This window comes from Anarrhichthys ocellatus, unplaced genomic scaffold (genome assembly GCF_004355925.1).
Source record: "Anarrhichthys ocellatus isolate YVR2014 unplaced genomic scaffold, GSC_Weel_1.0 scaffold51, whole genome shotgun sequence".
NCBI lineage: Eukaryota > Metazoa > Chordata > Actinopteri > Perciformes > Anarhichadidae > Anarrhichthys > Anarrhichthys ocellatus.
The window spans coordinates 408,391-420,717 of NW_022280081.1; the positions used below are offsets into that span (position 1 = coordinate 408,391).

The window sequence follows — 12,327 nt, forward strand, 5'->3', positions numbered from 1 at the left end:
GCAGCAAGAGAGGGAGATGACGAGGTCCGGGGCTGCGCACAACATGGGCTTAATGAGGCACAGCAGGGCCGCTATGCGCTCTGTATTTCACACACCTGCACGCACACACACACACCCACAAGCTCATATAGAAATCTCTCTCGGGGCTCAATCTCATCCCCCCCCACATCCAGTTTGCCAGAATCCGTCCTTCAAACGCACATTAACGACGCACGCACACGCACGTGCACAAACACACTTCCCGTCCTCCCTTGCATCCACTTCAATCACTCTTAGATCATCCAGCCTCCGTTCTCCATCTCCTCTGGCGATTTGTTCATTCATAAACCATCACGCTGTGCCGTCACTCTGTGCGTGTGTGTGTGTAGGTGTGTGTGTGTGTGTGTGTGTGTGAGTGAGGTTGGGTGAAGGGGCTGAGGGATAGCCTAATTGTGCATGCATGCAGAGCCTCATACCCGCCTGCCGAAACGCATGCGGCTTATCTATGCGCAGTGAATGCACGACAACCCCCCTGACGCCCCGTCCTCACGTTGCTCTATAACCTATTAAGCGCCGAGTTTTTTTTTCCCCGTGTGATCGGCGCGACGCAGAAACACAGACGCATCCTCCACCCGCCTGGTCCCTCTGGACCCATGAGATGGCGTGCAGCTGACAAGGCTCTGGAGCGAGCTGATTTTGCACCCACCCCCCCCCCGCCCCTCCCAACCCAGCACCCCGTTCCCTGCGCTCCATAAAGCCGTCTCCCTTTGAGTTATAACACCATTATATCGTCTGGCTTATTGCTAATCAATGCAGGGAAACTCCCATGGGGGAGAGGGGGGGCGGGGGGTTGCACCTTTTTTTCCGGCCTAACCCCCTCACACAAGGATGGGTGGAAGGGGTGTGCGTACCTATACGCGCATCTGCGGGACACAACCACGGAACAATCGACTTGCAAAACAGAGTTCCCGCTTACTTGTTAAAGGTATTTTTTTTATGCGTGTTTGTGTCACAGACCTCCACACGAGGCATGGAAAATGAGAAAAATATCTCTCACACCCACACAAGCAAATTCACACTCGCGCTGCGGAGAGAGCTCATGGGAGTTTGAGCGACAGAAACGTAGAGCCGCAGAGCGTGAAGATTGGTGCGCACGCAAACGCGCACACTTAACGGCTGACACTCACTCCCTTTTCAATTAGAGCGTCGGCTGGAACAGAAAGGGGGAGGAGGAGGTAGGAAGAGGGAGGGAGGGGGGGGGCTGTCAATGCTCCGCGGGGAGACACATGCTCTGGCAGCCCAAACATATGCACGCACGCACGCACACACACACACGCACGCACACACACACACACACACACACAGGTAAACGATGGCAACAAGAGACAAACACACATTCATAGGAAGACACAGAGGTGGACGTAGAGACGGAAAACGACCCGTTTGTGCACGCGAGGGACGGATACGTGATATAATTTGTTGATTAAACTTTTAGGTGGATCGTCAGAAAACCAATCGGCAACTATATTGATAATCAATTAAACATGCGAGTCATTTAGAAGCCTATCACTATCTGGCTCTAGCTTTTCCAATGTACGGGTCTATTTATTTTCTCAGATGCAAAACATTGTTAGTTAATAACTTTTGGACAGAACATAAAAAAAGAAAAACACTGAAGAACATAATCAGTAAATCAACCAATTGATAAAATGAATAATTATCAGCTGCAGCATGAAGTGACCTACTCACATCTCATATCTGTTGGTGCTGATTTCTCGCACCAGGTTGAGGTACAGGTTCACTGTGATGAGACAAACCCAGGCCAAGGCACTCCAGTCTGTAGAGACACACAGAAAAACAACAAGGTCAAATTACAACAAAGCCGCCCCCCCCCCCCCCCCCCCCACCCCCCCCCACCCCCTGCCACCGTGTGTGCGTAAACACCCCGGTTGCGAACGAGTGCACGCGTGTGTGCACGCTTGTGTTCCCCTTTTTGATAAATGAAGGCCCATTCCGCAATAATATGAGGGAAACCTGTGGCTTAGGGTGATGGATGAGAGGGGGGAGCTCGGAGAGAGATAATGATGAACTGTGGAAAAGCGCAGGGAGATAAGCAGAGGTGGGGGCGAGGGAGGGGGGAGTGGACCAGAGCGGGAAATGCAAAAGAACCGAGAGGAATAGAAGAAATGAAGAAAATGGAGAGGAAGGCGAAGTCAGCAGAGGGGAAAAAATTAATACATTTCACGGAGACAAGGAAGAGAAGAGTCGAGAAAGATTCCTTCCTTTTTTTTTTTTGCCCTCGTATTCAGACCTTTTCCTTTCCGTGCGTGTGTCTGTATGTGTGTTGTTTTTTGCATTTCTGTTGACAGGACAGGCAATGATGGATTATCTGAGCCACATACTCAGCTTACTCAGGCCATGTCCACACTACTCCGTTTCCATTTGAAAACGCATATGTTTTGCTACGTTTACACTGAGCGTCCACACTACGCCGGCGTTTGGAAACGCTCCTGAGGACCGATAAGTTTGAAAACTCCGGGGTTGCGTCTTTACGTGGACGACGTAAACGCATACGTTTGGAAACGAAAAGTAGCGAAAGCACACCTGCTTTCCAGCGTCCAGCGGCGTTATCAGACCTACGGAGCGGCGGCGGCCATCTGAAGTCACGGTTAGCGGCTTTAGGGAGGGTGATGGACACAAAACAGAGGACTTTCCTGTCCTTATTAATGCTTATTTTGTTCTGCACAACTATTGTGAAGTCCACATACAAACTATAAAGGAACAAAAGCGGTAATGCTCTCCAGAAGGACAGAAACGTCAGCCACCAGCAGAGCTACGAGTGAGAACAGACAACAACGAAACCGAGGGAACGAGTGAGAAACGTGTGTTGACCACATTTATGGACCCATAATCTAGTAAACGTTTACGCGTAAGTGTTGATTTTAAAGTAAGTTTGATGTGTGAGAGAGAGACAGAGAAAGACCTGCAGCGCTGTAACTAAGTCTGACAAATAAAACTTCTAAAACTTTCCACGAAATGTGTGTTTGAGTTCATAGAGGAAGATTTTAGAGAAGATCTTAAGTATCAAACACAACCTTTCATTATTAAAGACTACTTTATTACTCTGTCGTATTTTTTTAACTAAGCAACCAATCTACTTCCTGTTTTCACCGGAACCAACCCACATGCCCAGTGTACGTGAATAGTCACGTGATATTCGTTTTCAGGCGTTTTAGTCTGGACGGAGATCATTTAGAAAACGATGCTGAAACGCCATGTGGACAGAGATCGTTTTAGTGTGGATGTAGCCTCAGTTTCACACAACCCCCCCCCCCATACACAAAACTCACATACCTTCCACACTAAAGCGATGTTTAGGAATAGTGTGCCGTGACTAAGATAGAAGGACGCCGGCTGTCTATGTCATTATCACAATAAAGCACTGTCACAACGTGTCTTACATAACCCGACAGCAAGCCCAAGCTTCGCTTCTTTTTTAAACTCCCGCTCGGCTTCACTGACCTGTCCCGACGTCGGCCCCCTGCTACCACCTGCCTCCGTTTCAAACACATTTCAGAACATTTTTTATGGGTTAGAGTTAAAAGCGGAGCTGTGCGTTACGCGACTCCCGCCGGACTCAGCGCTTCGCGATAGAACAAAGTGCCCCGCTCAGCTGCTGTTTATGTGCGGCCGTTTGTCCTGAGCGCGAGGGATCCTCGTTGATAAACCGAGGTGACAAGGCACCAGCCCCCGCAGCACTAACTCACTGCCCATTACCCTGTATCCGTCTCTGAGTGTGTGTGTGTATGTGTGTGTGTGTGTGTGTGTGTCGGCCTCTAAGGACCATAAAAACAAGCGTGGTGGAGTGTTTGTATTAGCAGCCAGTCCTAACTAAGAATCCGTATGCTAATCGAGGCTAAAGGAGCTGCAGTTGCAACAAATGCCAGCAAATAAATGTGCACACGATCCCGCCTCATCGGTCCAAATCACAAAGAAATCTTCCCACTAACCCCAAATTGAGAACCTGCAGATGCGCCCAATTAACCCAGATGAAATGCTGGAGTCGTGAACCATCGTTACAGGAGATAGCAATGAGCCAATAACTGCAGAACGTGGCGCTTGACTCCCACGTACAGGTGTGTTATTCTTGGTATGGTTGTGTGGATACTAATTGTGATGTGCAAATTAATTCGAAGCGTTAACACCCTTGACAACTGTAGTATATGGCAAGTACATATCCTCCCTGTTTTTTGTGTTTTTTTTGGAGAACTTTGGGAGAGGATGCTGAGTTGACCAAATGAATCTAAGCAAAGGCTAGGAAAGGCTTTTACACATGTAAAACAGTCCCTGCATTAAAATGATGACCAGACCATGAGAAGGAATACCCATAAAATCACTGTTAAATGCAACAGAATTCATGTAACCATATATAAGTTTTGAGCCTCTATCTCCACCAGACACAACTCTCCCACGTCGCATTTCAAGCTTGATGAGCCGGAGCAATCAGTGTCAAGGGATATTTTGTTCTCAAGCCAAAACAATGAAATGACATTAAAAATATATATATTTTTCCACTGTGATATATGAGCTCCTGAGCAGATGTCTTTGTGGAATCTTTACTCCACCTCTATTGTTAACAGGGAGCCAGTGAGTAGTTCATAAAGTTTTGTCTTACCAAAGTAAGTTAGCCAGCAGGCCTGGAAGTCACACAGAGCCCCCTCTGGATGTGCATCACCCTGGGGAAGGAAGAAAGAACAGCGCAGGGAAACGTTTTCACAAAACGACCAAAAAAATAGAAAAATTAAAAAAGCCTCTGCCATGTGGGCATTCAGTGAAACTGACTCGAGTAACTCACCATGACATATGCTACGCTGTCGAAGAAGGCGGCTACTGTCAGGCTGAGAATCATCTTCTGTGCAGTGAAAATGAGAGGGAGACCTGAAAAAGGGGTTCTCCAACTAAACACCCCGATTCTGAATACGCCGGTGCATTAATATTCACGTAGAGAGAGAAAGGGCAAATTATGGATCAAATGATCACTGATGTGGCTGACGTCCCCGGTGACAACTGAAAATGTCACAGGGTGGAGGGGAGAGGCTCCGTGAATCCTTCTACATAAACATGAAATTCATTCTATTGCATATGAAACAAACCAATAATCTGTGTGCTGCAGAATCTAAAGAGGCTGCGCTGCATGCCAGTCGTCAGTCTTATGCTGACTTCGCCTGCAGAAGTGGTTACAAACTGTGGCAGGGCGCACACACACACGCACACACACGCACGCACACGCACACCCCTTTATTAATTTGTCCAGCAATGACCCTGCCAAGGCTACAGAGAAGGGGGAGGGGGAGGCGGAAAAAGCCTTAAAGGGAGAGCATTAAAGACCATTGACTGACGGATAACCTTTGAGAGGGGACGGAGGTAAGGAGAGGGTTTAAGTTGTGCGAGAGGAGCAGGGGGGAGCAGGAGGTGAAGTCACTCTGTATGACCTGGTCCAGAGGTAATAGGATCCATCAGAGCCCCACGTTAAGCTGTCATTTGCTTCAGATTAGAAGGATAGCGTGGAGCGTTGCTGAACCTGACAGACCGGCTTCCACAACAACGTGCAGGCTGCACACTCACACTCACACAAAACGCCGCGAACTGACACTGATCTGTTTTAGACATCTGAAACGATTTTGGATGAAATTAAACATAGCCATGTGGAAGAAAGAAAAGAACACTGAACTAATAATATTCGGTGCATCGTCAGACCTTAAGTATAACGCAAACCTCCTCATGTAGAGAGGGGAAAAAGACAGCCGCCATTATCACAGAACCACCATCAGTCAATTAACTCCACAATTGATTCGTCTGTGCAATTTTAATTGGGTTCAATTATGCAAAGATTTGCCGTGGCTAATTGAACATATTTCCGGTGGCAATGAAGCAAACAGATATGGTGGGGGAGGGGGGGGGGGGGCGAGGGAGTCATAACATACTGTACATTGTGGTGCGAATTTACCTGAGCCAGAGAGTGATACCTGCGGAGCAGCCAGATCACAAAGAGCATGAAAATGCTGTGGAGAGAGAGAAGAAAGACGACAGTGAGAATGGCAACAACTTGAACAGGACAGGTCCTCAGTTGCTCTATCGATGACATAATGTCTTAATGCACATAAATACATCATAGCAACTCCTAGCTCTGTCGTTTAGACCGAAACCTGCAGAAATCCTGCCAAAGACCTGCTCAGCAGCATTTGAAGGAATGAGGTCCTCGGCCAAAAACGCAACCACCACAGCTTAACGTTAAGATGCAGTTCATCGAAATGTCACTAGATGCTACCTCACAAGTCACAATCAAATACTGCAACAAACAGGAAAAACCTCCAATGCCTTCTTTGGAATAATAAATGTGTTTTTCCCAGAAGCGATTAGGGACCAACCATATTCATTTGCCTTGTTTGTTTCTAAAAAGTGTTGTTTGATTAAAGCGATAAGTCATTCTAGTCTATAGCCATGGGCCTGGCTTTGAGATTAATCATTTAGTTCCATCACAAAGCAATATGTTACATACAAATCACTTTTCATGAGAAGTATAGACACCGCAGAGCACAACTTCTAAAATAAACACACAGTAGAATCAACCCATCTTAGACACAGGCTCAACAGGCTTACTGTAAAATGTTGAATTAGTTTGCACAGGTTAAAGGTGCCCTGTGGAGTTTTCTTGTACACAAACTGAAGTTCAGTTTACATTCAGTCCTCGAGGTCTAACAAATGTGTCGAGTGCACTTCCTTCCCCAATAAAACATTTGCAAAAGACGATTTTCACGTATTTTCAATTCCCCATAAAAAAGCAGGGACCCAGTCATCAAAAAACGCCTCCATGGCGCTACTCGAGATCTAAAACTCTACAGGGAACCTTTTTTTAAGAAGAAGAAGAAGAAACCCTTTTTATTGTCATATACATATACACGAAATTTGACCTCTGCATTTGACCCATCCCTGTATATAGGGAGCAGTGGGCTGCCAATTTAATATTATAGTTAACTCTTCCACCACCTAGATATCATAACCAATTATAAATACAACTCAGCCAAATATATATATCGGTGGCTCCCCAAAGCTATGAACAGTTAAACTATCCGGTGTGAAATAAAAGTCAAGGATTCAAAACAAATAACTTGAGGAAATATTTACCATCCTACTAAGGAGAAGGTTCCTGTGGCTCGTTTTACCCTTAAAATCACCACCTGTAAATCAGAAACAATTCCTTACTACTGTGCAGTATGTGGCTCACATCTATGAATGATAAATAAACAATAATGCACTTAAGTGTAGAGTTGACATATGCATTTCTTACAATATTTTTGTTTAAGTAAAGCGTTGCGCAAACTTCCTGAGAAGTGCAACACAAATACAGTGCTGCCATTATTCTAATCATAAGCTTAGAAACGACTGTGTTGAGGAGACTTCTATTTGTTCCAGCATGCCTGTTTGTGTGCAAACGTGTGTGACTAAAGGAAGTATAATAACATGTTGTTTGCGTACACTTCCAGAGGATCCGAGTTCTAGGAACAACCTTAGACATCTGAGCGGTTTAGGAATGCCACGTCCACATGCGTTTGACATGTTTTAACATGCTATAAAGCACAGAGCGCTGTTCAATGACAGCTGAGTGAGTTGAAAAACTGGAAGCTGACACTGTTGCGCAAAGCAAAAATGCGAAGCTGAAGCAGATATGAGAGCTACTCAGAGAGAAAACAAACGGAGGAATGAGAGGAATGAGAAGTGTGCGAGTTCGACCAAACAGCCTCGGGGAAAAATGAAGGGGCCCGGTGGAAGTCTTGCATGCAAAACAGAGCGGGACACGTTGGGAAATACCACTGCTGTGGCCTTCTGCACACAGTGTCCTACAGGTGTCTCCTTGGAGGTGTCACAACAAACACATGTGGCCCTGTACAGAAAACATGGCTATCTACTAGACTGCTTCTACTTCATGTATGGAAGTGGGTTTCAAGTTGTTTAATACCTTGTTTTTGCAGTAACGTGAGATCTCTGGATACACTAGACAGAAAAAGAGAGATTTTTTTTTCTTTGAAGTCTTTTACCGTTTTATTACTGTTTTAATTACATTCCAATGATGGCTCCCAGTACGGAACTGTAGGAGTGTTAAAAGACTGCCTTTTCCCACAAATTGTCTTATAAATAGTGCACGAGTGATCTTGCTTTTTGAAAAGTTTATTATGCTATTATTGGGACGTGGATTTCCCTCCTTATGCTATGCAAGTCACACAAACATTTTTCATCCCTACTTCATACCGAATAAAATGTCGCAATAAACTTCAGCTCACTTCCAATAAGTAAAGTAATTCAGGCTGCAATCAACGATGATTTACTCATGATTAATCTGTCAAATATTTGATTAAACTATTAATCATCATGATTAATCATCTGCCCTATGTGAAGTTATAAAATCATTTGTTTGTTTGACCGACAAACCCTAAAAATGATCACAAAGACAAACAAAAGAAGAAAAAAAAAGTCAAGGAAATGTTTGCTTTTGTGAAAAGCAAACATTGAAAAATGACTTCAATGATAAGTTGATTATCAAATTATTGCAGATTCTTTTTTTGTTTGATTTATCGGGATTAATTCCCAAAAAGCACAAGTAAGCCTATAGAGTATGAATCTAGGACAGTACAGATTTATGAGCATGTTATACTTTGCTATTGCAGCAACAATTATGCACTGAATCATTACTAAAATTCTGTTGCTCAACTGACAAAAGAGGATGATGCAAGGAACAAAACTGACTGCACGAACACATGAATAGTGAATAGGATGGGAGAATTATGGGGAATGAATGAATGAATACTAGGTTTGTTCTCTTTTGAAGCTTGATACCAAACTCAAACCGGTATAGCTGGCTTGGTCACTGTGAGCCGTCTGTATCTGGGTTAGAAAGTTAGTGTGTGGGACACTGTGATCCATCGCTTGCAATTATGAGCGATTGCTTGTCGTCAGAGGAGAGATTTGGGCTCAACGCAAGACAGCATTAGTGCAGCATTCTTAATTAGGCCAAGAGAGTGGACGATGACCTGGAGCCTAGAGCTGCTGACACGAGAAAGTTTCACCTTCTCACATTAACACGAACGCACCAGAGACAGAGACTGTTTCTTGAACTAATCTGCCCGTATGCCAGCCTTGGTTCAGCGACAAGTTACAACTGATCCAAGCCGGGTGTTTCCTAACGAGGTTATTCTGAAGATTTTCTTCTGAAGACAGGTTTATTGTCATCTCCTATACAAATCCTTAGGGTGTGTACTCAATGCCACAACCGCGTGTTAATTCAATGGAATGTAATTTGCAGGCACGTTTGTGAAGGTCGTGATGTGCAATTGTTTATGCTTGATACTTTGCCAGAGAGGTGTTGTTTCAAGTTTTCCAGTCTATGTTTTATTGGACTGCAGTATGACGTACATTGTTCCAGTGCTACAGGAACAACTCACAGTTAAATGCTATCAAAGACAACTACATTATATTCATTTGGCTGATGTTTTGGTTGAACGCAACTTACAATATGTGCATTCAAACTCAGCTAGACGTCATCAGTGCTTGGAGATATATATAATATAACATGTATTTAATAGTTAGTATTAATATCCGGGTCACTGAATTAGACAAAGTAGAAGTATTAAGTTAACTTTAGTAAGAGTAGCAATGGCACACTATAATATACGTAAGTCCTGCTTCCAAAATGTTACTTAGGTGGAAAAGTATAGCAGTATTATCAGAACAAAATACTTAAAGCACCGAAAGTAAAAGTACTCAATGGTCCCTGTCCATATGTTATATTATGATGTAACTGGATCATTATTGTTGATGTTAGCAATACATGAATGTTGAACAAGGCTGGGAAGATATTAACTGCTTTACATACTGCTGGGAAGTTTAATCTACAACAATGGATTTTATGATTGCAGATTTAGTTTGTAAAATCTTGATCTGCAAAGCAGTTAGTAAGTTTATTTAACTAAAAATATTAAGTCAGCTAAACGTAGTAGAGTAAAAAAGTACATTTCCCTCAGACATGTATTGAAGCAAAGGTATAAAATAGCACACAGTAAAATGTAAATACTCAAGTAAAGTACAAGCAATTCAGTAAAGGACACGAATACGTGTATTTAGTGACTTTCTACCACTGATGTTATTGTGCTATTATTGTTGTACTTCTCTCCTTCACGTTCAGCGAACTGACGCAACAGGCTCGCGTTATCGTCTCAAGATAAGAAACTCTGCTCGTCTTTGTTCATATTATCCACAACAGACTCGTTCCGCCTGCATGTCTGACGCGTGAATGTAAAACAACGTTGATAAACGCTTTTTCGTTGAGCAAAGTTAACAACAGCTTACGTTAAAAGACTCAAAGCTGGTAATGCTCAGGCAGGTTAGCTTTAGTTAGCTTGTCAGACACAACAGAGTAATGTGTGCGCTCCATTAGCAAGTGAGCCAGTTAAGCTAGTTGTGGAGGATGTTTTAATTAGTTGGGCTACAACGCTAATATTCAACAGGCCAATTAATGCAGCTAGTTAGCATGTTAAATGACTGGCAGCTCAGTTGTACCGTTAGAGTTTAGTATTGAGAACCATGCAGGTGTCAGGCATTCATACATCAACGTATCGAATAGTTAATCAATTAATCAATCAGTTCTAATACAAAATTACCAAACCCTTAACAAGCTAACTGTGTCACGTTATGTAGCAAACTAGCTAATTAACGTTAGCTTAAAAAAAGCGAATACTGAGTTTACCGTTAGCTACTTACGCATTGATAGTCGTCTGAATCTGTATTAACAAATACGCAGCGTGATTCGTTACTCGTTGACTTTGGGTTTTGACTGTCCATTTTGAGACAACGTGTAATTTAGATGGTTTAGCATCAATTTGTTTTTGTTTTGCTGTAGCTTTCTCTTGTACTTCCTGTTTCTACCGTGCGCTCAAAGGGACAAAAAGCACCTCGGACCGTTCTCAGTTAGGTCGTCGAAGGGGCCAGATGTTAGTCAAAACTTGGACTTGTATATTTAAACTCTGCTTTAAAACGTTTGTATTCATTTTAAATCTCACTGCATATGTGTTGTACTTTAATTCAACAAAAATAAACAACTATAAGTTGTTGGGAAATCCCCTCCCAGAGGCTATTTGTAGGGTGTTTTATGTGGATTTTTTAGGGGGATTTTACCATCATTCAGTAGTGAAACTAAATACATTTACTTGTTTTTTTAAGGTACTTTGCTTAAGTATTTGCAATTTTTGCTGCTTTATACTTCTACTCCACTACATGGGGGATATTGTCTTTTTTACTCCAACGTCGGTCAAAAACTGCAAAAATCCCTACAACTTAATTCGGCTCTCATTATCATAAAACAAGGCCTCAGGAGGAAGTTCTGTGTCATCCTTGGTAGCTCACCAGCACTGTTGAGATATGGGTAGAGGCGATAGCCTCTGGCATTCACCTCAAGGTTAATGATAAGGTTATCTCAGTGGATGTTTTTAAAAACCAGCGACCTCATGTAGTCAAATGCAGCATTTGTTACGTCAGCTGTGGCTGCATTTTCTGTAAACACTCTGAATCAGGGAACAAAAATAATTTTCAAGGTGTGTTTCTTGAAGATGTTTAGGGAGTGTTGCTGCCTTCATAAGACTTTCTCTGGATTTACAGAGTCTGTAATATTGTCTCTGAAAAGAGACAGACTAGACCGTATTTAAATGAATGAAGTTATTTTTCTCAATTTTTTTTGGTTATTTTAAGTAATGAAAGAATTCAGAAAAAATGTTCACAGATTGGATCCTATATTTGAAAACGAAGCTGTTTAAAGAAATCTTTTCAAGAAATTGTATCCCAAATATTGGTATTTTGCAGTATAGCTTTATAAAGTGAATGTCAACTATTCACTGTAGTGTTGTGTGTCCACTGCACATTGAGCTCTATTAAAGTGACTTTCTGTTTCCTCTGCAGTCATCTTTCCACTGAATGGAGGCAAATTAACATTATCAATCAGACACATTTGCATGTGCTCTCCTTATTATGTGGGGGGGATTTCACAATATGTGTGTGTGAGAGAGAGAATGAAAGTGGAATGTGGGTGTGTATCACTGTTATGACTCTGAAACTCCAGCTGCACCCATTTTTCCATTTGATGCTTTCACTGACAGTTACCCAGAAAACAATGAGGGAGACCTGTAATTTCTTTATTTTTCAACTGACAAGCTATATAACATAAACAACACATGCATGCAAACATGCACACAAACACACATCTTCATTCAAAATAAATATAAATTTGAAAATAAAAAGCAGTCC

At 42.8% G+C, this 12,327-nt stretch overlaps 1 protein-coding gene across 1 annotated transcript in view; it reads right to left on the minus strand.

Moving 5' to 3' along the window:
- The window catches only part of LOC116395884 (uncharacterized), a 53,583-nt gene extending 42,602 nt beyond the window's left edge, over positions 1-10,981 (minus strand). Inside the window, exons 1-7 of the mRNA XM_031870088.1 lie at positions 10,792-10,981; positions 7,165-7,217; positions 5,987-6,041; positions 4,835-4,891; positions 4,655-4,715; positions 1,729-1,816; positions 836-902 (exon numbers count right to left, since the gene is read on the minus strand). Of these exons, the coding sequence (XP_031725948.1) occupies positions 836-902; positions 1,729-1,816; positions 4,655-4,715; positions 4,835-4,891; positions 5,987-6,041; positions 7,165-7,217; positions 10,792-10,872 (462 nt within the window). The 5' untranslated portion in view covers positions 10,873-10,981. The remainder of the gene's footprint in view (positions 1-835; positions 903-1,728; positions 1,817-4,654; positions 4,716-4,834; positions 4,892-5,986; positions 6,042-7,164; positions 7,218-10,791) is intronic.
- Positions 10,982-12,327: the final 1,346 nt, after the last annotated feature.